This window comes from Podarcis gaigeae (genome assembly GCF_964106915.1).
Source record: "Podarcis gaigeae genome assembly, chromosome: 3".
In the NCBI taxonomy this organism is placed as follows: Eukaryota; Metazoa; Chordata; class Lepidosauria; order Squamata; family Lacertidae; genus Podarcis; species Podarcis gaigeae.
Window position 1 is genome coordinate 68962249 of NC_139680.1, and position 24870 is coordinate 68987118.

General features: G+C 43.2%; 1 protein-coding gene across 2 annotated transcripts; it reads right to left on the bottom strand.

Moving 5' to 3' along the window:
* Nucleotides 1-7700: 7700 nt before the first annotated feature.
* On the bottom strand, nucleotides 7701-23393 carry TAGAP (T cell activation RhoGTPase activating protein). 2 transcript variants are annotated; one of them, XM_083732334.1, is made up of 12 exons: nucleotides 23269-23393; nucleotides 20375-22633; nucleotides 18371-18449; nucleotides 17595-17679; nucleotides 17431-17484; nucleotides 15448-15514; nucleotides 14510-14679; nucleotides 14221-14382; nucleotides 13978-14087; nucleotides 11529-11724; nucleotides 10948-11053; nucleotides 7701-9467 (listed from the first exon to the last, which is right to left on the bottom strand). In XM_083732334.1, exons 3-12 carry the CDS (start codon nucleotides 18388-18390, stop codon nucleotides 8182-8184), a joined length of 2256 nt encoding a protein of 751 aa, XP_083588460.1. In that variant the 5' UTR covers nucleotides 18391-18449; nucleotides 20375-22633; nucleotides 23269-23393; the 3' UTR covers nucleotides 7701-8181. The 2 variants fall into 2 exon arrangements, with proteins under 2 accessions (XP_083588460.1, XP_083588461.1); XM_083732335.1 differs by having other exon boundaries at nucleotides 20269-23393.
* Nucleotides 23394-24870: the final 1477 nt, after the last annotated feature.

Below are 24870 nucleotides of genomic sequence, written 5' to 3' on the forward strand. Positions count from 1 at the left end.
GCTCATTAGGCCCGACACTCCGCCAGGTCTGTGTAGATTGTGCTCTTGCTAATAAAGAGTGAACTCCAACTTGCATGGCGTTACTGCCTACTCACTCCTGACACCTACTGAACTAAGTGGGTCCTACTTGTGAGTAGGATTGCCTGTTAATTTGGATTCTGACATTATACAGGGAAAGCATATTATAAGCATTTGCCTATCCTTCTGTTGTCTTTAACATTTCCTCTTCAAAGCTGTTTTTAAAAACTACTTTTATGCTTACATCAGGCACAACAACGAAAGAAAAATGAGAACATGCCAGTGCTGTTCTTCTGTTGCCAGTTGAACATGAGGAAAGAGGCAGATGATGCATGTCACTGGTATCATAGCATTTGCAATGGTCACTCCTGGGAGTTTTACCACAAGATGTCACTGCGATCCTTTTGTGTGTGTGTCACTGAACTGACTGCAGCCTCAGATAGCAGCCTCTGACTGCAGCCTCAGATAGCGAGATGTTCTCAGGCATACAGCTCTTGTGCAGATGAATACAAATGTACACTGCTGTAATCAAAATATCAAAGTATTTGATACACAGTAAAATAATGTCTCGACTATAAAACATATACATCACTCTGAATTAGAGTCATGGAAAGAACTATGTGTAAAACACACACAGGCTGATAATTGCTTTGATGTAAAAGAAGCACATGCTTACTGGAAAAGCTCTGCTGTGTGCATGAAAAAAACCCCCAATTGTCCAACAACAGCCAACACAGTGTAAACAAGTTGATTCCTTTTGTTGTTGCTGAGTAGTCGCTTGACATGTAGAAGTTAAGCAGGTGAAACCTTCCCTGTCACTTTCCTTGGATTACTTGGTCCCATTGGTGGCTAGCTTCCAGTTTGCAGCACTAATCACTGGCAGACAAACCTGCCCCATGGCAACCATGTTCTGCCTCCACTGTCAGAGGCAACATGCCCCTGAATGTTATTTTTTGGGGATGACAAGTGGGGAGAGTGCTGTTGCACTCAGAGCCTGCTTGTGGGGTTCCCATAGGCATCTGGTTGGCCACTGTGAGAACAGGACGCTGAACTAGATATGCTTGTGAAACGTGGACCACTTATAAATGCCATCTCCAACGCCTCGAAAGATTCCATCAACGGTGTCTCCAAAAAAATTTACACATCACTTGGGAAGACAGATGAACTGATGGCAGTGTACTGGAAGAAGCAAAGATCACTAGTGTTGAAGCAACGATTCTTCAACATCAGCTTTGTTGGACTGGTCATGTTGTGCGGATGCCTGTTTATCTTCTTCCAAAGCAACTACTCTATTCCGAACTTTAAAATGGAAAGCGTAATGCCAGTGGTCAACAAAAGAGGTTCAAAGACTTTCTCAAGGCAAATCTAAAACAAGTAGTATAAACGCTGACAACTGGGAAACACTGGCCTGTGAGTGCTCCAGTTGGAGAACAGCCTTTACCAAAGGTGTCATGGGTTTTGAAGATGCTCGAACTCAGGACAAAAAGGAGAAATGAGCTAAGAGGAAGGCACGTTTGGCAAACCCTCACCATGATCAGCTCCCGCCCAGAAACCAATGTCCCCAGTGTGGAAGGACGTGTGGATCCAGAATTGGCCTCCACAGTCACTTATGGACTCACTGTAAAAACCGTGTTTATGGAATACAATCTTACTCAACTACGAGTGATTGCCAAAGAAGGAGGAGGAAGAGGAGGAGGAGGAGGAGGAGGAGGAGGAGATAGGCCTTTGCTCTGACCTAGCAGACTCTTCTTAAGTTCTTATCTTTATGCCAGGACAGATTTACTTGCTAAATGTGGCTGTTAAAGGCACAGGAGACTAGTGAAGGCACATATCCACCCTGGAGATGCACTGGTTGAGTGGCTTCAGTCTGCTGTTGGATAAGTGCGTTTGGACAAATTTCAGCTCCTGAGCCAAACTGAGGTATGGTGGTACCTCGGGTTACAGACGCTTCAGGTTACATACGCTTCAGGTTACAGACTTCGCTAACCCAGAAATAGTACCTCGGGTTAAGAACTTTGCTTCAGGATGAGAACAGAAATCGTGCTCTGGCACGGCGGCAGCAGCAGGAGGCCCCATTAGCTTAAGTGGTGCTTCAGGTTAAGAACAGTTTCAGGTTAAGAACGGACCTCCAGAACAAATTAAGTACTTAACCCGAGGTACCACTGTAGTTTGAAGGAAGTGGGAGGTTATTGGTTTGCTTTATATTTGTTCTTGTTTTTCTTACATATTTTGTGTTTTTATTTTGTATTTTTATGCTGTGAACCAGCCTAAGATTTTAGATGAAGGGCGGTATACAAATTTAATAAACAATAATAATTCTGGTCTTGTCTGAGCTGAAGTGGGATCTGTACAAGGTACCCCAAATTAGAGCCCTCTCCACTCCTTGTGGTGACTTGGATGTCCAAAAAAGCAACAGGCAAAAGTCTGCTGAAAGGGAAATCAGTGTTTCTAAGCTTATCATATAAAGAAAATGTTTGGATGGATGTGGGGAGGGGAAAAGTAGAGCAAACACCAGCGTGCAAAGAAAAAGGACAAGGCAGAACTCTATGTGACTGACAGGTCTCGCTTGTAATCAGAGGGAATTATTTAACCAGGCTCTCTAATCCAGCTGGCTTGGGGAGGGAAACAAATTTGTTTTAATTCTCTCTTCTCAAAATTTCAAATTTAAAAGCTGTCTATTGTAAAAAGCCCTGGAATTATTTGCACTGGCAGAGGAAGAGGGGTGCTGGGGGAGTGCACTGCCCCCGGCAGCGTGATCCCAGTGGGGTGCCATCGTGGCTGCCCCCTGCCCGCGTTGGGTGCCACACCCCCGCAGGCAGTGTGCCACACCCCTGGGACTCATGCCACACCCCTGTGGGCGGCGTGCCACACCCCTAGGACACGCTCCAGCCATGCCCCTGCCTGCTCTCCAGCCCCCTGGTGCTAGGGCATGAAGTTCTGCCACTGCCTATTTGTTTGGAATTTGGCAAGATTGATTTGTAAGAACTCCTCTCTTACATCCGTTATTGCAAGACCAATTGTCTGTTAAATATTAGGCAAGATTAACTGAATCCTTTTTTACCTGCTCCAAAACTGTAAAGGCCCTTGCAGGAAAACAGCTGCACCTTCTTTCTGACATTTGGTAGGAGTCATCCCCTCAAAAGGAGCAAACATGTTTGTAGATTTCTTCCAATTCTGCCCAAACGATTTTTTTTTTAAAGGTGCTCAGCAGAAACCCCACCAATCTATTTGTCTTTATGGCAGGCTGAATCCGCTCTAGTGCAATTTCATCCACTTCTGTCAACAAGGAGAAAATGTAATAGCCATTTTTAAATTTTCCAGTTGTAAACGATAGGAAATGAAGCCTTTTTGTTCCTGAAGCAGACTTGGACCCTGAGCCAAACCAGGTAGTCTCTAAAGCGTTTCGAACGAATGTGGGCTGTTTTGCAAATCAGGCAGTCTCTACAGTGCTTTTGACCACGGCAAGTAGTTTTCTGAAGCACCAAACTGAACTGAATTTTCTGGTTTGTGCATGTCCCTACTGACAGAAATGAAGCTGCACTGGCAGGATGATACCTCCACTGGCTGAAACTTCTGGAACACTGGCAGGAAGACTCCAGCAGGGGGAAAGCTCCGCTGGCAGGAACATGAAGTGTAGAATGGGCACACTTGTTGGTTGCCATAAGGGCTGCTGGTGGGCTCACACCTTGGTGAGGACCTCATGAAAGTGTTCAAGCCTTTATAAAACACTGTGCACCTGTACCCTGTAATTCCCATGATCACAAGTTGTAATTGGAGAATTGGCATATGCCATGTGGAGGCCTGTTAAAGCTATGGTTTTCCCAGTAGTGATGTATGGAAGTGAGAGCTGACCATAAAGAAGGCTGATCGCCAAAGAATTGATGCTTTTGAATTATGGTGCTGGAGGAGACTCTTGAGAGTCCCATGGACTGCAAGAAGATCAAACCTATCCATTCTTAAGGAAATCAGCCCTGAGTGCTCACTGGAAGGACAGATCCTGAAGCTGAGGCTCCAATACTTTGGCCACCTCATGAGAAGAGAAGACTCCCTGGAAAAAACCCTGATGTTGGGAAAGATGGAGGGCACAAGGAGAAGGGGATGACAAAGGACGAGACGGTTGGACAGTGTTCTTGAAGCTACCAACATGAGTTTGACCAAACTGTGGGAGGCAGTTGAAGACAGGAGTGCCTGGCGTGCTCTGGTCCATGGGGTCACGAAGAGTCGGACGCAACTAAATGACTAAACAACAACAACAATGTGGAGGCCTTGGTTCATAACTTGGTGAGTCCATGCAATTTCCATGTGAAGCCAATGGTGGCTGTGTGCAGAAGGTGTTGGCACTGTTGGGCATCCTTTGAGGCCCATGCTTCAGACGCAGACCCACTGCCACTCCTTGGAGCCTCTTGGACCTGCTGTTCTTCCTCTTAGCTGTTTCTGCCTGTTGACTTGCTCTCTCCAAGGCTTTAGAGTTGTGCTTCATCCATACAACCGGTCCTTTCAGCTAGTACCTTGCCAGTCAGAAAGTGGATGTAACAACTGTATCTCAGTAGCGTGCTTGTATGTGTGTGTGCTTACAAGAAAACAAGAACTGATCGTACCCAAGCTGAACGGGAGATATGAATCAGGAAACACATCACCATAGCAACCAAAGCTGTGTCTTGAAACCCCAAGGAAATATAGAGGAAAGTGTTGCAATCCTACTTGTGAGTCACCATCCTAGAGGGCAGTCATTCATGTGACAAAGAAATCCTTGGGATCATGTAACTGTAAGCTTGTATGAAAGATGGGACTTTGTAATCGAAATAATTTAAGAAATAACTTTGTCCGGTGAAGTGTTAACAAACACAGATAAAGAACTTTGGATCCCCTGTTGATATACTGTGAAAGATACGGTAAATGCTGATGTTGACAACAGATTTCATAGAAAACAAAAAGCCGAGGCCGAGCTTGGTTTTTAGTTTCCTGCCATAATGCTTTGCTTCACATGAGGATTAAGCAGTTTGAAACGGAAGCGATTTCCTCACCTTCTCCGGCACCCTTCTTATCGTGAATGAAGGCAATCTTGTGGGTTACCCCACTGAGCCAGCAGATTGCCTCATATCCGCATAGCTCAGGGTTTCGTTGCATTTGTGCAAAGCTAGAGTGCCTTCAGAATGTTACCGTTTTGTGGGAGGAATTCAAGCACATGCCATTAATTTAATTAGAGTGGATTAATGTGCTCTGTCACCCTAGTGCAACAAATCCACTTTGATGAAGAAATTTGCTTTTTGCCAAGGAAAGTGATGGGAAAATGCACTGAAAAGTGTGGGATGAATGAATTCTGGGAAGACACATAAACACCCCACAAGCCAATTAGGATGTCATATAACTGTCCTGCAAACAAAGAATGCTTAGTATAACCTCTGTGCAAGCAGAGCAGGATGAATGCTCAATAAGTAGTTTGTCTGAAGGAGCCCACAGTCAGACACACGGTGTAACTAACCTTCCAGAGACATATTTAACACCTGACAATGAGTAGTGCAGGCTCTATTGACACAGAAACCATAGGGAGCGGCGTCAGGCAATTTTACACCAACCCAAGAGACTCTGCAGTACAGACCTTGCTTCCATATGTATTCCACCTGTCATCACCATGTGCATTTTGCAAGTTATTAATAACCTTTGCAGCATTTTAACACTGACAGCTATTTGTCCAAGAACACCTTATGACTTTATCATGCACATCGGTTTATACTGTGGGGGCAGTGGAAGGGGGGGGGTTAATCTGCTATATATCTTGGAGAGTTGTTGGTTCATTGTGCATTTGGACACCTCTTAAAATAACGTAGCCAAATTTTGCATGATGGCTTTTGTCTATATGGACACTTGCATGCCACTTTGAATCAAGTTGGTAGACTTAACTTTTCCGAACTGGATCAGTTTTGAGCAGATTTTGCCCGATGGTCCTTGAGGTCAAGGAGCAGTTTCCATATCTGTTTGGATACCGTTAGACCTCATTTTGAATCAAGATTTTTTTGGGTCCTTAGAATTCCTGAGCAACACTGAGTATGCGGGTGCTAGTGGTAAAACAATTCAGCTACATTTAATCAAAAAATATCCATCGGTGTTCAGGGTATGTGTGAAATTTTGGGGTTGCCACTGATCTTGTGGAAGTGCTAGTGAGAATATGGACAGTTACACACTGTTTTTATGTAAGCTGTGTGTTGGATCATGACCTGCAACTGCCAAGGTGCCTCTTGCTCCTCTTGTCATTAAGGAGTTTCAGAAGAAGTTTACTCATCTACATGCAAACTTTTGACTACCTCCTAAGAGCCAGGTCACACATTACCACATAGTCATTCCTGTATTTTCATCCAGCTCTGCCCCCCCCCCCCTGCAGACATTGGTTGCATATTAGAAAACAAACAGCAACTTCAGTACAGGTATTCTAGGCAGGAAAAGTGCTTTATTCTTTATTCTACTTCTGAATTAAAAACAATTGCTTTCACATTGCTATGTTCACTCTACTAGGTTACTGTGAGCCATGAATAAAAAAGACTGCTGCTATTGATATAGCAAGAACAATGTGTTTTTAAAAGTAATCTTGCAAGTTCAGAAGAGCACTCTCAACAGGTCTCAAATCTCCATTTTATACAATTCCACGGTGTCACAAGTATGTAGTAAGAGCCTGTTGTTTCAGGCCAATAGCCCATGTAGTCTAGCATCCTGTTATCATAGTGGCTAACTAGATGCCTATGGGAAGCCCACAAGCAGGGCGCAAGAGCACTCTTCCCTCCTGTGATTTCTAGCAACTGGTATTCAAGAAGCCTACTGCCTCTGACCATGGAGACAGAGGATAGCCAGTATAGCTGGCAGCCACTGCTAGCCTTTACCTCCCTGAAAGAAGTCCTGTAATCCACTGTACCTTCAAAACTGGCTTAGACTGAGAATCAAAGAAGATGCAGGTGTACATCAACATCAGAAGGATCATCCAGATCTCAGTAAGTTGGCTTAATCTTGCATCCTTTGATTGGGACAATGCATGTCACCATCTAGTTGTACTATGCATGCATGGAGTGGATTGGGGCTATTGCCAATAGCTGTAACCAATAGCAGTGCCAATAGCTGGAGTTCTAATCAGTTGAATCTGTATGCAAGTTGCCTATGGGAGTTCAGGATTCTTGAAAAAGGAGACTGAATGTAATATTCAACTAAGTTTGATTCAGAGTACACCCATTAAAATTGATGAACATGACTAAGTTAGGTTCATTAACTACAATTGGTCTACTGTGAGTAAAACCTAGTTGAACACTACCCTGAATTATTCTCTGCTAGGTTTTGAAAAGCGGGATCTTGTTAGAATTTGAGGTGGGGTAATGAAATTGGGAGGAGACAGCATTAAAAATTGGAAACTTTGGGTTGGGGTTGGTGCCTTTTTGTTTTTAAATAATTTTCTGCACAGCACCCGGTTGTAATGGGTTCTTAGCTAACAGCAATAATGAAGGTAGCATATCTCTGTTGATCTAATCTCTATTGTGCTCAAGCATCTGACAGGCTACATTAAGAGACAGAATAGTGACCTGGATGAACATTTATTCAGAAAGGCAAATCTTCAGATCCATTGAACTAGCAGAAAAGATATTGCAGATGAGGGTATTTGCTTGGATTTTTAGTGATAACCTAAAGAAACAGAAAGCAGATCCTGCATTTTGAATTTTTATTTTTGGCTGGGGACCATTTCATAAGACGGAGGTTTATTTCAGTTGGAAATAGCATATAAAGGGGAAGTGGTAGACACTAGGACACTTGAGTAATGCAAACCCAGACAAAGCAGCTCATTGTTCAGATGGTCTAGAGCATTTCCTACAGCAGTCTGGACTCCTGGCTATATTTAAGGGCTAAAGGAATGATCACACAATGTATAAGGAACAAGATGAATAAAACCACCAGTCCTCTTGTATAGCTTTAAAACCCACAGACACCAATAACAAGAGATATATACATTATGTACAAGAGCTACACATTTACACATTTCAGGAAGAACAGTGTGTATTCCATATGGCACTGAGAAGGCTACCTTTTCAAGGAAAGGTAGACATAGGTGAGCTTATATTAGATGCAGTTGAAAGACTTGCTTTCGTGCCATGTGTACAGCAGATATTGTGTTGAAAGGGGACACATAAGTTAAACATAGGATTCCTTAGCACACTGTATGTGGCCAAAGGCTGGCTGGCTGCATGGCTGTGTCAGGTATTCTTGTTTGTTCTTTTGATAAGACCCAGACATGGTCCTGAGGCGATAGACTTGAGGGGTTAGGGGCAAATTAGCTCGGGAATGTATTCCAATAACAAAGTCAACGGCTGGTGCCTTGTCCTTAGGATCATTGGTCACAGAGAGCCTGTCGTTAAAAAAGTCCTTGTATACTTTGTTTGTAACCTCTTTATTGAGTCTCGGACGCTGAGGCTCAAAGTCTGGAGACAGCACTGTGGATCTCATATTTCGAACCGTTAAGCTACTGTATGAGGGAAGCCTAGCAGCTGAGCAGTTTCTGGTAGCCTCCTCATAAGACGGAGGATTCCCAGGATTCCTCTGGTCCACAAGCCGAAACACTTCATCTGCTGACATGAAACGAGACCTCGGTTGACCCCGCGAAGGTGCTGGGCTGTGGTCATCAGCACAAGTTGCGTGGACTATGCGGCAGGAAAGATGTCTTTCTTTCTTGGAGTCCTTCTTGAAACTGTCCCTCTGAAAGCCACCTATACCGCAGCTTTGGGTTTTCGCTAGCACCTTCTTGCGGGTTGCCACAGAAAACGACATGGAATGCCTCTTGAGCTCTCTGATGGAGGTGGTGTCACTTCCACTGGAAGCCTTGGTAGAAAAAGACTGCGGCCGAGTTAAGGTGCTTTTCTTGGCGATGGAAGGCGACGTCAGTGGTGAGCTGGTGAAGACAGAACAGTCAGAGACTGGAGAAGCACTGTCTAGCGAACTGCCAGAGGATGTTCTGGGCAATGAATTGTTTGACAATTCCGACAGCAGACTAGTTTTTATTGTCAGGTTGGATGGCTTCTTGTTCCTATAGAGGCCTGCAAGACGATGTTCTCCTGCCATTTCCTCTCTCAGGCCTTGGGACTTCAGCCGCAGTTCCTCCTGCCGAATGACACTCTCCTCACTTCTGGCTAACTTCTGGCTTCTCATACAGCTTCCCTGGCAGCCCTTAGAAGAGAGCATGTCTGGCTCAGAGAACCTCCTATCCAGGTTGCCTATGGATTTTTTAAACCGGGTCACAGGAGAAGAGACAGGTGGAGTCTGGGCTCCTGGCTCTCGAGAGTACAGCTCTGTACTGCTGCACCTGTGTTCTGTCCCCCTGGCTTGTGGTAGATCGTTGGCCTGGAGTTCACTGGAATTGCATTCTTCCTCAAAATCTGTGCTGTCATAGGCAGAATCATGTTGGCGTCTAGCAGACAACGTATCTGGAGGAGATGAAGCAAATGTGAGCAAACTGGGGCAGGTCCAGTCTTTATAAATTAGTCAATTACCATTAGCAGCAACAAAAATGTATATATTTCATATAAATAGCAATGGAGGGGCGGGCTAAAACCTTCCAGACACAGTAGAAAGACAAATCTGGTTCTTCAATATGAAAGCCTATAATTTAAGAGTAGCCAAAGTGGTATCTTCCAGATGTTGATGGACTACAATTCTCATCACCCCCCACTATTGGCTATGTTGGTTGGGTCTGACAAACAACAACTGGAGGGCAGGGTACCCCTGAAAATTTTCTACTTCTAAAAGTGTCATGGACAAATGCCCACATTCCATAATATTAAGAACAATGTTTTTGAATTTACCAAAAATTGTAGTGTGCAATTCTACCAACCTAGGGAACTGGTGGCTTTTATTTTTCATGTTTTTACCAAAAATACACATGGTTTTTCTCCCCTCCATGCTCTGTCTAATATCTCCGATGATTAAAAATACTATATAAACATATACAGTAATTTTTTTTTTATCTTCAGAAATGAGAGGTGCTTCATCCTGGTTTCTCACATTCTAAATGCCAGAGAAATTCTATTGACGTTTCTGAGGTAAAACACAACTGCCTGCTATTAGGTCAACATACAGCCACCCTGAGATGCCATAGGGACACAGGAAACTGGCTCATACAGAGTCAGAATGCTGGCCCAGCTATCTCAATGTCATCAGCACTGAGAGGCAGCAACTTTCCAGGGTTCTAGACAGGGAACATCCCCAGTTCCACCTGGAGATACTGGGAACTGAGCCTGGTATCTTCTGCGTGTGAAGCAGATACCTCATTTTGACCCTTCTCAAGCTGCATAAAAAGGAAGTGAGAACCAAAGACATTGACATTCCACATTTACCCAGGGTTCTTTCATATGTCCATTGATCCTGCAAAGCACCACTCAAGGCTGTACCTCCAGTTGAAGCTTCACGGGGCTTAATGAGCTCTTTTTGCCTACTCCTGTAGGAGAGCCACTTTAGTGGTAGGTTAATAGGATTAGACTCACATATGAGACTGCCAGAGGAAGGACCCGAGCTTAGTAGGAGAGCATTTGGTTTGCATGCAGCAGGGGCCCCAGACTCTACCCCCAGGTAGGGCTGGAAGAGACCCCTGACAGAACCCTGAAGAACCACTGTCACTGAGCTCAATGGACCACTGGTCTGACTAAACAAAAGGCAGCTTCCTATGTTCCTTTTGAGATACATCTACTTAACAGTTGGACAGGATCCAGCATTGTGGTTTGTTGGCTATCACTAACCACTTCCTCAGCAGTTTAGAACATGTCTAAATAAACCAACAATGAACAATTATATCAAGCGGTGTGGCACTTTCAACGAAATCCTGGCACATTCAAGAGAAAACATTTCTCTGAATCATGATTACCCAAATCGCTAAAGAAGCCGGATGCAAATATAGACTATTATTAGTACCTGGCCTGTCCAGGGAATCATCAGGAGAGATGCTGAACAGTGAAGAGATTTCTTCCCCAAATATATCAAAGCAGTTATCAATGAGAAATTCCACCAGTGTCTTCACCTGTGTCAAAGAAGGATATTTGTTAATCAGGCATTCGTCTCAACCAACAGTTATTTGTATAGTTCTTCACATTTAAGAATTCTGGAAGGGAAATTCGCAGGACATATATGATGTAGTCCTGCAGATGGGATGGAAAGGAAATGCATGGCTAACCTGCCTTGCTCTCCCCACCTGTTTTGGCTCAGGGCCTTTGCCCATCATCATTGAAGCCTGATGGAGATGCCTGGAGTCAGGTGGCAGGGTATAATAATAAAATCATTATTATTACTCTGTAGGAGTGAGCTCTATAGTTTAACTATGCGCTGCATGAAGCTAGGGTAGACAATGGGGAAATAGCTGGACTATTGGTCCGATTCGCCATAAGTCAGCTTCCTGTGTTTCAATGTGTGTCATAGCAATGGCCTTTACTTTGGAAAATAAATAGCAAAAGATGAAAAGTGAACACGACGGGAACAGGAAGCAAAAGTAAGCCGACCTTATCTGTTAGCTTTTTCTGGGCTTCAAGTGGTAGGCTTTGGTCACGAACTGGAGTCAGCATGTTTGGCCCAACACAGATGGCAAGGTTGCTGGAATCCATTTTGTTGATCTCTGAGCTTTTGCTGATGTGGTGAAGCACGCAGAGCAAATGCTTGAGCAGAAGAAGGTTGGGTCTCGGGAGTTTGCTTGCAACCCTAAAGAAATGAACATAAGAGAGGAAAAAGTCATCCTCAGAAACTTCTGCTTTTTTTAAACCATCAGATTCACCAGTATGAGTGATACTTCCGCTCAAATGTAGAAATGCTCACTTAAAGTGGTCTCTCAAAATTCCCATTCAAAAGTCCCCATACTGCAGCTTTGCATGGTCGAAACTAGCTAACCACAAACTCCTGACCAGGCCCCAAACACTGTAATTCCGATGTAAAACTATGGAGTTAAAAAAGCACCTGATTTGATATTTGTAACAATAATAAGCATGGTATGCACACACACACACACACACACACACACACTCCATGTAAGTCAGTTCTTAGCTATCACGGAGGGTTGGCTATTTTCCCTACAGGATTGAAAAGGTGACTGAAAATATAGTTACGGTTCATCCAGGGTTGAGCACATTTTACTCCTACTGACTTCAATGTGGCTTAAAAGTTCTCAGTATTTGAATGCATTTGTTTGTGGCATACCATTACTCACTCACTGTTTATTTTAGTAAAATGGTAACTGGATTGTAAGCTTTCAGTACTTGTTATAACCGGATCCTAATCATGCTTACTCAGCAGTAAATCCTACTGAATTCAGTGGAGCTTGCTTGAAAGTAACTGCACTTAGGACTACAATTTATGATGTTCCAAATTTTTGTGAGCTTTGTTTTTGCTGCGATAGTTGCTATTTCAAAGTGTGCAAAAACGTTTATGAAAAATATTGTACATGTCACTCTTTCGCCTCCGTCCTGCACCAAGCTGCAGTCAGTGAAGGGCTTCTTCACTGCTTCATCCTTGCCATTCAGGGATCACATTGAGATCACAGGGATCACATAGAGATGACATGTTTCACATTATCATTCAGATCTGGTGATGTGATCACTGTGACAGGATGATACCTTCATGATGCCATGTAGCCATTCAGATTTGGCTGATAACTTCATGAGGCAAACAAAGTCCTCATTCTGAATTGTAGGAAAGAGTAAATACATTGCCTAGGCCAGAGGTTTTCAAACTTTTTGAGTTGGCTCCCTTGACCAACTACATTTTTTCTGCAGCACTCCTGTGGGGTTCAAGGGCCCAGTTATGTCACCTCTTGCCTGCAGAGCTGGCAACCTCACACCCTTTTTCAAATACCCTCCCTTCTGGAGTGTTCCCTCAGCTTCCTCTCCCCTCTCCTTGGGAGTCGTCTGGGCAACCGCAGCTGCCACCCCTGGTCTCCGAGCTGCTCCCCTGCCCCAAAGAGAGGCACCTCTTTACACTGCCCCACAGGGGCCTGGGAAGCTCCCCCTGGCTAGCCCCAGAAGCACCAGTTGCCTGCGGAGCTTGTAGCCAGAGCTGTTGCAACAAACAGCTGTGCAAGCCCTTGGGAGGCAGAGATGTGAGAGGGCATCAGAGGAAGGAGGGATGGAAAGAGGGACAGAGGCCAGTGTTTCCCGCTGCACCACTGGCCATCATTCAAGGCACCCCAAGGTTCCATGGCACACTGGTTGAAAAACCATTGGCCTAGGCAACTGAGACAACATTTTCTGTCTTGACATACCAATTGCCTTGGCAGTGGGAATACGTAACCTTCTACCACATTTGCCCCCTTAGGACCACTTTCACACCCTTTTGAACTAGAGAAGAAAAATTATTGAAAGCAAGGTCATAGTTTGGAAGAGAAAACCCTCAAACCTTCCCTTGTTGTTGACTGCACAAATTGTAGTTTCACCAATATATAGGTTTATTCTTAAGTAAGTTCCCACTAAGTTTATATGATTGCAAGCCTTAGGATGCAATCTGACCCATACTTATTGGAGAATAAGCCTAGCTTCAGAGAGACTTATTTTTGAGCAAACATACTTAGAATCACTCTTAGACATCCTAAGCATGAGTACCATTGACATCTGATATCTGAAGAAGTGTGCATACACACGAAAGCTCATACCAAGAACTAACTTAGTTGGTCTTTAAGGTGCTACTGGAAGGAATTTTTTTGTTTTTACCATTGATATTGATCAGTTTCACAAATAAGCGTGTTCAGGTGTACTTTCAATAAGAATCACGAGGAATCATGGAGGTGATCTTAAAAGCCACCTAAATGACTCCTTAAACCATTACCAGATTCCGTAAGCCATTACCAGAATAAATATGAGCTGAGATAAAAGCTGTAGGAGCTGAGATAAAAGCTGTTTAGGATCAGGATCCCACTGCATTGCAAGGCACAGCAATAAGAGACTTTCTGAAGGAGGATCAGCTTACTCTTTCATTGCTTCAGTCCTTTTATGGTGGGTCATCTTCTCCAGTGCCATCATCCACTCATCATAAAGCTCAGAGAGCAGCAGTTTATGGGGAATGTTTCGAAGGAAATCCTGCAAGATAATGAGCCTCATTTTAGCATGGAGGAAGCATGTTTTGCTATAGTGTAACAGTAAGTATTGGTGCCTTTTCCAATAGTTGGGGTAATGAAACAAATTGTTACAGCAAGAAACCAAGCAAATATACCTTTAAAACCACTGCTAACAGATGAACAGGTTTATCTTCAAAATCAACTTTCCCTCCAAAGTTTAACTCTTCTTTCAGCTCCTTGCGGGCCTTTTCGTTGGCAGCTTTCCGGAATATTCCTTCCGTTAAAGGCCCTTCCAAGAAGAGCATTGTAAGGATATCCTACATACGCAAAAGAACAAGAACAAAAGAAAGGCTGCTTGTCATCTCATTAGGAACAGCCACAGAGAACCCAACATAGTTCTTGTAACACAGCTGTTTACCTGGAATATGTATACACTTTGCTTACCTGTATTGGCTTGGGCAGCATATCATCTTCACTGCAGACAATCGACAATGGCTGATCAAACAGTGGCGGCTTCAGGTCAGATTCCAGATTCCCCAGAGTCTCTGATCCAGTGGTGGTTCTTCTCAGCATAAATGGCCAAGATATTACTTTCTTTCTCTTCTTATTACTATCTGTTGGAGAGAAGAAAAAGGAACAAGAAAAATGAGTAACATTAGATACACGGGTGAATGACATATTACTGCTAAATTGTATAAAGAGACGTAAAACGCCCATGGAATAAAGAGAAGCCATGAAGTATAGGCGATTAATGGTGCAATCCTATGTGTGCCTGTTCAGAGGTGAGCCCCATTAGATTCAATGGGCCTGACTCCCAGCTAAGTGAGTATATTATGTGCAGCCTAAAACGTAAAATGAACAGACAAGGAGAAAGAGGGCACAAGCTCATAAAGCTTTATGAGGGGAATAGAGGCCTGCTAGCAATTCTCAGTACCCTTAAAGTGGTATAACAGTGCTTTAAATGTACAGTGCAGATGCAGCATAACTAAGGTGGAAGACTTAGTCTGTAGCCACTTTGCTTTGGCTTTACAATGGCCTTCCGGCCAAACTCGTTGCCCACTATTAGAAACCTCAGTTCTATGCAGGGCTGCCACCAGGGGGCAATTTAGAAAGCTGATGCTGATTGTAATCCCAGTCTTAAAGGTGGGGGCGTGCCAGGCTGCTGCTGTTCCATTGCACAGAATGGCCCCAGCAGGAAGAAACAAAATATAACCTCTGAAAAGACAGATCCTACTATCTGCTGCTACTGCACAGTGGAGCAAAGGAAACGTTTCAGCACTCGATTGCACTTGTATAGTAAAATTAAGGAGCATAGTTAAGGCATGGCAGAATGAATCATTTTCATGCTTATCAAAGGGCATCATTTCCTTGTTAAAACGCACCAGTCAGATGACACAGTCCATCTTCAGTGTCACATGGCATGAACAAGTGGCATTTCTTGATGTCAACCTGAAATAAACAATAATCAGTAAGAAAGAAAGTCACTTAAATGGTTTATTTAGTTAGCATATCCACGTAGCTCACTGCCATAATATATCTGTGCAATGTCTCTTCCCTCAAATGGAAAGCAAACTTCCTTCAAGTTGTCTCACAACTTCTGCCTGGCACTTGGCAGGGGATAAGCAAACAGTCAATACTGGCAACAGTAGGGCTGGAAGTTACATGTGCAATCCCAGCATGCTAGGTTCCCTGGCGTAGCTCTTACCAATTTTTATAGAAAACAATAATAGAGTGAACTATGGGATGAGCTGGGCACAAGCTGCTTTCTCAGATACCTTTCTCCCCTATCACCCCCCAAGCTTTTGTAACTGAGCAACTGAGTTTCAAAAACAGCTTGCAATTTGGCATGGGGGTTATTGGCTCACAGAAAAAGTCAACAATCCCAGAGGGAGTAGCGCAAGCTTCTTCTGTGAACCTAAGCAGGTCTTTGGATCCTAGCCATAGACCCAAGTAAGGCTCTAACTGCACATCATAAGACAGTGTCTCATTGAAATAGATGGGGCTTTAAAGTGAAATACGTTTAGGCTTCGGTATTATGGTCATATAGGCTTCAGCTTTACAGCTCAATTCAAAACATCTTTACTTTAGCAAAGGCTCATGTCCTTTTCAGGTGTTTTCCCTCCTACAACTACAACTACATGGAGGGTGGGAATAGGAGAACAGGGTCCTGGTGGCTGCTGCCTAGTCTTTGCTGGCCCTGTCCCCTTACATTCAGACATTACAGGGACGAGGTCTGAAGCAGGGAACCTGCTGTACAAATGTATTTATTTTATTTTCAAAACTTAGCAGCTGGTGTACCCCCTCAAAAGATGTGCAACAGAATCAAGCAATAGACTCAAACTAGTTTACAATATACTTGCATTAAAAAAAAACACCAACCCAAGCCATTAAACAATCCATCTATAAAAGCACCATCAGCCCATAGAACAAGAACAAATTGTAACGACAAAATGCAAAAAGCCATGGAAACAAAAATCAAGCAAAAGTGAAAAAAATCAAGCCTGGGTGAATTTTTTAAATAAAACTGTGAAGTGCCGCCACTGATCTTATCTGAGAGCGAAAGGGGTTTCCAGAGTGTGTGGAGGATTCCTTTTGTCAAGTAACCACACACCAGATTTGTGGCAGACATGGCACCATCAGGAACAGGAAGGCATTCCCACCTGACCTTCATGCCCAGGCAATGTAGATATGAGATAAGGCATTTCATCAAATATATTGATATTAGGCTGTATATATAAAAACAAGCACTGTGAACTTGGCTTGGTTTGATCAGAGTTCTAATTCATATTGTGAGCCCACAATCGTACAGCGGGCACCTTGCTACCTCATACAGCGGGAGCCCAGTGTGTGAATGGGGCCCCGCTCCTCCCTTCACAAAACTGTAATTGGGCGAGGAGGTGAGAGCGTCTGAAAAGAGCTATTTTTTTTCATTTCAGTGGGATGTACATCCATATCAGTTAAGCATGTCACCCTAATTCACTCTAGAACAGACCACATAGAGCTGGTTGCAAGTTACCAGACTGTGGACTGCACTCAAGGCTCATGGCTGAATTTTGACAACATGATTTTAATGCAATAAGCATGAAGGCACAAGCTAAGGGGTACATGGCAACTCTGGTATTTAAAAAGACAGCAATAATAGCAATAGCAACAATAGCAGTGTTTCCGTTCCGACTTCAATTAAGCATAGCAAAACCTTGACTGACTGCGATTTCATAGTGGCAGAGCTGTGTAGTACAATCCTGAGCAGCTTTGCTCAGAAGTAAGTCCCACTAAGTTCAATGGGGCATACTTCCTAGGAAGCATGCTTAGGGTTGTAGCCTGTAACGTAAAGACTCAGCAAAGAATTTTAAGCTGGTGTTTACCTCTGACTGGCATGCAATCAAAGTCTCCATATCACTCGCATTTATGGTTTTGGGCTGCAAATCAAAACAAAGGCAGAATATCGTGAAAATCCCATTCAGTTATGCGTAATAACATACTATAGTCTTCAGAGAGTAGATTAGTTGAAGGGGCAATAAAGACTCACTGTATTGCAGCTGCTTAGCACCTTCATCAGGATTTTGGTTAAGGAAGCTTTAACGATGTTTGCTCCTTTGAGTCCTTTAGTTTGCCTGTTTAGAATGAGGAGGCAAATATTAACAATATTTTATTCCCCCCTTCTGCAAACTCAAACTCAATATAAACAACAACAGTGAGCTGAAAGTGATTTGAGAGAGAGGCTTCTCTTCCTGTGACATGCACACACATTAGTTTTCTCTCCCTGTCACCTCTGGTTTCTGAGAGTGTTTGACACAGTACAAAATCCGCAAAGTCTGTTTTACCCAAGCGAAAAGTGGACTGAGTATGCACACCACAAGTGGTAAGCTCTCTCTCAAACTGCCTTCAATCCTCTGAAAAGGCTTTGATTAGTCTCAAACATTGGATGTGAACTAAAAGATGCTCCCACATACAAAGATTCTCTCGACAACCTGACATAAAAGCATCATTACACTAGTGAAAACAACAACTCTTGAATCTACTTCATTCAAGCACTATGTACAGCATGCTGTAAAATATGTAGCAATGTGAAAAGATAATCTAAAGCGGTAAGCTATGTGAATGCAGACAGTTTTAACCAGATGGATTACAGCTGTCAATGTAAGAATACCCCTAACCTGCTTGATATTGGTGTTAAGTTCCATGTGCAATGCTAAACATCAAAAAGCCCCCATCAGCTGTACAGTTAAGAGGTACAGTTAAATTGGGCAGTGGGTGCCTTTCCCTAAACATTTCTCTTAACAAAAATCCCAGCAAGCTACTTACAGTGAACTTTTAACAGACATTCATCTTCTAGGCTCTCCAGAGAATGGTATCCGGACAGAGTTCTTTCAACTCGAGTGAACTGCAGACAGAAAGGGAACCAGCATGACGCTCTCCTCCTCCTCAGACTAATTTGCCAGAGAGAGATGCGGAGACACACACAGAGAGCCCTTCCGTACCACGTGTGCTGCATGCAAAATGAGTTGTGGTGGAAAGGGGGGCAGGTGGAAAGTCACAAACGTAAGAGGCACAGGAAGGAGCATCACGGCTCAAAGGCAGAAGTCAGAGCTCCCCGGCAGATGCTCGCCGGTCCCCTTGGCTTCCTCTTCCCTTTTAGGGCAGCTGCAGTCTGGCTGTGTGTTTGGGTGTTTTGTTTTTTCCTTCTTGAATAAAAAAAACCCCCAGTATTGTCACAGACGGAAAGGCAATGGAACAGATGAAGTGCCTCACAGGTGAACGTTCCACCTTACGACAGGAATCAGGTGGGATGTGTGAAGAAAAAGAAGTGGTGTTGTGTAGGCTGGCTCGAGGCCTTTTAAAGGGCATTCTGCAGTTTTAGGCACGAGAATCCTTCTCAGAGACCTTTCTTTCACTACGTGCCTGACTCTTAAGACGTCAAATCTGACCTCAAATTAATAAACTACGTCTTTTTAAAAAGTTCCAAATCAAGGCAAGTAGGTCAGGGTCTGAGCCTTTACAATGGAGTTGGATAGAGCACATGGGGAGAAAAATTGAGGGAGGAGGGTCAAAAAGCAGAAAGTTATCTGTTAGTTATACACATTTGTGCCTCAGGTACTTCTATTAAGTTTGCTGACACTCCCATATGTATTGTACTTGACGAAAAAAAATATCAAATGAAATATCCACTAAAAAAGCAAAGGACGAAATGGTTCCCAGAATGCTGCTTTCCCTCAACAAGGCCAGCACTGTCTTCGGAGGGAAGCATTGCAGATTTGGGTACCTAGGCATGTATATGACTAACCCTTCTCTGGAACAGCCAACATCCCAGGTGACTTTGCAGATTAAAAAGGGAGAGTTAAATTAAGCCTTGGCCCTTACGCAGCCTCACAAAATGCTACACAACTCCACAAAGCCAGGAGACCAGCTGCAATACCCTGCACAACAAGAAATGGTGGCAGGCAGGCAGCGCCAGGTGGAGGAGTTAAAATAGTCACTAGCTGCCTTTGGAAGGAACAATGGGGTTTATTACAGCTGGCGGAGTGAGCGCACGCTCTCTGTGAAACAGCAGGTGCTGCCAAAACGGGTTTCATGCCTCATGGGAGCAGATCCTGGCAGGCCAAGAGGAACCAAGGCTGCAGTCCTTAAGCACATTTACTAAGGAGGGATTGACTCTGCATTTTGTGGGGTTGCCAAACAAAACCCCCTCAGGATCACATTATAAATGGAGAGCCTGGCGTAACTCATTTTCAGACTGTTTTCACTGCAGTGGAAACCACTCTAAATTATTCCACCTTCCCTGTTCCCTGTTCCCTTCTTTAAGTTTTATCATGATTCACTATCATGATAAAACTTAAAGAAGGCTCTAGTCTACAGCAGGAGTGGGAAACCTCAGGCCAGGGGTCAAATGGAGCCCTTCAGCGCTCTCCAGCAGGCCCTTGGAACTCACCACAGGCCATGTCTCTCCTTGGCTCTGCTTCACAATTTTTATGTGTGTTTCTGCTGGGCTGGCATGTGTCCTTGAACTCTGATAATGCCTTTGGCTTGTCTGGGTGGACTGTAGAGAAGAGTGTCTGTGTAGGAACCAGCCTACTATACAAAGCTAAAATTTACACTTGTTGCTCTGCACACTTTCGCCTCTGGCCCTGCTTACCCCTGGCATGTGGCCCTTGAGAGTTCACCTGGGATGGAATGCGGGCCTCTGGCGGAAAAAGGTTCCTCACCCAGCTCTGCAGTGACGGCTCTAGATGTGGCATGCAACAAGGGAAAATGGAACAGGAAGCTTGAGGTGAGGTGGGACGAGCAGTTCTTAGTCACACATTTTAGCACCTTTCTCTCCCCATCTGACAGGGCAGCTCACAACTGAAGGAGTTAGGAGGGAATTGGCAGCCAATCACCAGGCTTAGTTGCCAGCACTGAAGCCGTTTCTTCTCAACTCACAGATAAGTCACACATTGCTGTTAGTGTGTGACATTATTAGCTATTTAAAATCTATAGCTTCGAACATGGGAAAAAATAAACTTGACCAGTTAAAATATGCATCAGGTGACCTGTTTTATCTCTGCAGTGTACCTTGACTTCAGGCTCATTGCAAAGGAAGATCCAAGCTGATCCAAGCAGTGCTTGGTATCACGACTGATCAGCCAGTCACTGATGACCTCAAGTCCCAACCAGAAACTCCAGGCCAATCAAATCCCAGCAGGCCTTGAAGTCACCACCAATCAGCTGCTGACGTCAAGCTCCATTTTCAGCAGGGATTGGCTCTACTTGGGATCAAGCCCAGCAGGTCTTATACTGGGTGCCAACTTTAATAGGCACTGAATAGGAGCCCTGCTTGCTGAGGAACAAATAAGAGTGCATTTTAAGGTGACCAGTTCTTGGCAACTGTGTCTTTACCTACATTACCTGGTGGGATATAAAATGGAAATGGCTTGGGGAAAACAGTCTCGTGGTGGTCTAAATTAGGACTCCTGTCCTAGCCCAATTTGGCATGTGGGCCAGAGAATCCACACCGCTGAATTATGAGGTGGGGGTGGGAGCTCAAAAATATAAAGAATGAAACAGAGTGAACTGAAGGCATACCACTAATCTTATTTTTCCACTGCCATCAATATTTCCACAAACAAAAATACCAGAAAATTATGCCCCTCCAAAAGCTATCAAATCCACTTAGAAAGCATGAAATTGCTTAGTACTGTAGAATGTTCACAAACTCCTTGCAAACTAGTTTCCAGAAGTTTTGCATGCATAAAATGCATTGACAGGTCTTTAATTCAGGGACATTTTATTAAAGTCGTTACTTATGCCTTGCTGAAAAAGTGGAAATTTAATTCCCCTTCCCCCAAAGAGGACCAACTGAGGACAAAGATGTGCACAGAACCTTTGTATGATAATTTCTATGTCTAGATGCAAATTTAGCAATAATATTTATTTATTGAGAGCATTTGTACCCTACTCTTCAGCCTCAAAAGGCTCCCAGAGTGGCTTACCATCTAAAAAGTCCCCATGCACACAAGAACGGAAATGGAGGGAAGGGGGGGGGGAATTAAACTCAGGCACCATCTGGCACAGTTGAGGGGGTAGGAGATGCTTGATGGAGCTGGGCTTTCAGCAAAGCTGAGGCATTTTTAAAAAATACATTGAATTTTCCATAAGGCTCATCATTGCCATCTAGTGTCACATTGTATATTACATTTAAAACACACTTAAAACGTTTTAATTGGAGCTGTATAGCTGAGTCCCATAATAGCAGACCTGTCTTACTACTCAGTCTGATGTACAGCTGCTAATTGTTGACAGACAGCTTCAAGCCTACTGCTTCCCATTTTTAGACTTTAATAACTTTAATAACTGGATCTGGTCTAGGGAGCCCTTTTCACAGAGAACTTTCCCTGTAAAGCAGTACATATGGCCACCTCATATCTTGTGCTGAATTATTTATGCATAAACATCTGCAATAACAAATAGTCTGTTCCTGTTACTGTGGGCAGGTTCGCACACAATGCTAAACCATACTTTAAAGCAGACTTTTTGCTTGCAAGGTTTTCTTTCTTTGTTACTAGAATTCCACAGTCTGCCAAGTGGAGTCAGGTGTGAAAAACATGCTTTCAGAATTAATTGAGAGTCAATCAGTTCTGAGCGCAGGAATACATTTTGAATCCCGGAACTGAGCTGTTACAATTTACAAAATTTACAAATTTTAATGAAAACTTAGCAAAAGAATAATAAAATAAAACCAGCAATTAAAAACTAAATAAATTAAAATGGCATTTTAAAACACATGCTGAATTTCATGTCTGGGTAGGCTCGCCTTCACAAAAAATTTTTTAGCAGGCACCAAACACAGTGAAGTTCCAAACGTTTCCCTCTTCCCCCAGCATAAGAAAAAGACCATATATTTGGTAAATTAAAAAGTGGTTTACTTTCAAACTCTCCAAAGGTTGCACAGTAAAACTTGATTTAGTTACCAAGTGGTGAAAGCTGCTAAATTATTGGTAGAGGAACTCAAAAGTGGCTTGTGAGAGACATGCTGTTTTAGCTGGGGCAGCTAGCTCAAAACCTCTTCACAAACTCAGCTTCCCAGGTAGACTGGAGAACAATAGGCTTGATTTCATCCCAAGGTAAGCTAAACCTGGCAGGACAGCTTACTCTATCATATTAACCCCTTCATGTCTTAATTAAACTTAAACTTGTTGGTCATATGAGGCTGGTTGTCCCACAGTTTCCTGAGCAATGCTATCAGTTTAGAGTGCTTGCAATCTGCAACTTCAGACACACTTTTAAACTGCATTCCTAACCCCAATTACCCTGAGAGTAAGCCCCATTGAATTCAACAAGGCTTACTTCTGCACAGGCTTGCACTATTTGTCATTGCTATGAATAAAGAAAACTTGCAAACATAAATTGTTACACTCGGCAGAGAAAGTTTATTTTGAAGCCTGGGCAGCTAAGAGGTTCATGGGAATCAGAAAATAAGGAACCAAACTGCTACATTCCGCCCCTTTTTCCCCTCCCCTCAAAGAGCAGCATCTGTTTTCCTTCTTTTGTGAAACCCCAAATGGGAAAATCCCAACCATGGCAAACATTTGTCTGTTTCAATAGAGCTTTCAGCTGACGTGAGGCACCCCTGATGACCGTTGCAAATGGGAGTTGCATGGCAGCAAATGGCTGACAAATCTGTGCTTGTTTCAGTGTCATGCTAATGAGAAAACAGCAGAGCTTACCACAGAGCTGAGCGGACAAAAGGATGCTACTCAGCGATTGACACTTTAACCTCCCCCCCCGCCCTATAATCTAGTAAAACAACCCAGGTTCTGCGCTGGTGCCTCTGAATGTTCATATATAGAATGTATTCCAGCTTTGCCAGAGCTGGCAGCATAACCGTCTCCTGGGAAACAATAGCAACATTGACCAAATAAAAAGGGAGCAGTTATGTAAGCCCATGGACAGGCTGGTTGTCCTATTTGTCTTTCTCCACTTCTCCCTCCTGTAATATTTTGGATTGCAAAGAGCAGATTTATAGGACCATCTCTATTGCTTTCATTATGCTTAGCTTGTTCTCTCTCTCTCTCTCTCTCTCTCTCTCTCTCTCTCTCACACACACACACACACACACACACACAGAGACACACATTTTTGCAAAATCTGAAATAGGGATGGATAAAGCTGTCAATTTCAGTTTCTCTGGTTTCCCCCCCCATTTTTGCTGTCTTCAGTTCAGTTCTCCACATTTCCACATCACTTTGCAAATCATTTTTTTCAAAAGTCCTCATGAAAATCCATCAGTGTTTCTGTGCAGATTTCTCCTAATAAATACATTTTTTGTATGCAGTTTTGTCTAATATAGACATTTTTGCAAAACAATTTCCTGTAGTATAATGCATTTTGTATGTTCTTTTTACTAATAGATGTGCTTTACTTTACACTACTTATGCATTTTAGTGCACATTACTTGGTTGGAGACCTGCATTGCATGATTCAGAGCAGTTTTGAAAGATGGCCTTGTGCTGGCTGACGTATTGTTTTGAAAAAATGTTAATTTGGTAGGTTCGCCTTTATATAAAAACTGAATTTCTCCTCCACAACCTACTCTGAAATGAATAGTATACATGGACTAACTCACATGGTGTAGGATGATTGTATACAATGTTTCAGCAGCAAAACTACATAATACACATGTGTCAGGCTATCTCCATACAATAAATACACTAAACAAACAAAACTAGAGTGAGTCTAACATATCAGATACATCTGGTGACTGAGTGGTGGTGAAGCCTAGACAGACCTGGCTTCTGATAAACCTGTGTTCCAGGCCTACCACTCCATAGTTTCTCATTGGTTAGAACTGCTGCTCATCTGAAGGAGAATTACATGAAAATGATGTATACATGGTATATCACACGAGTAAAATTGGCAAAAATGTATAAAACAGAACAAAAGAACTGTTGGAGGTGTAAAGAAGGGGAAGGTACATTTTATCATATGTGGTGGGATTGCAAGATTATAAAAAAAATTGGGAAATGATATACAATGAACTGAAAAGAATGTTTAAAATAACATTTGTTGAAAAACCAGAAGCTTTTTTGTTGTGTATTTTAGGACAAGAGCTGCTGAAAGAAAAACAGACATTATTTATCTATGCAACAGCAGCAGCAAGAATTCTAATAGCACAAAACTGGAAGACTGGAGAAGTACCATCTAAAGAACAATGGCAAGAAAAATGGATGAACTATGCAGAGTTAGCAAAGTTAACGGACAAACTGCGAGAAAAGGACAACAGGGACTTTGAAAAAGAATGGGAACCTTTTACAATATATTTGCAGAAA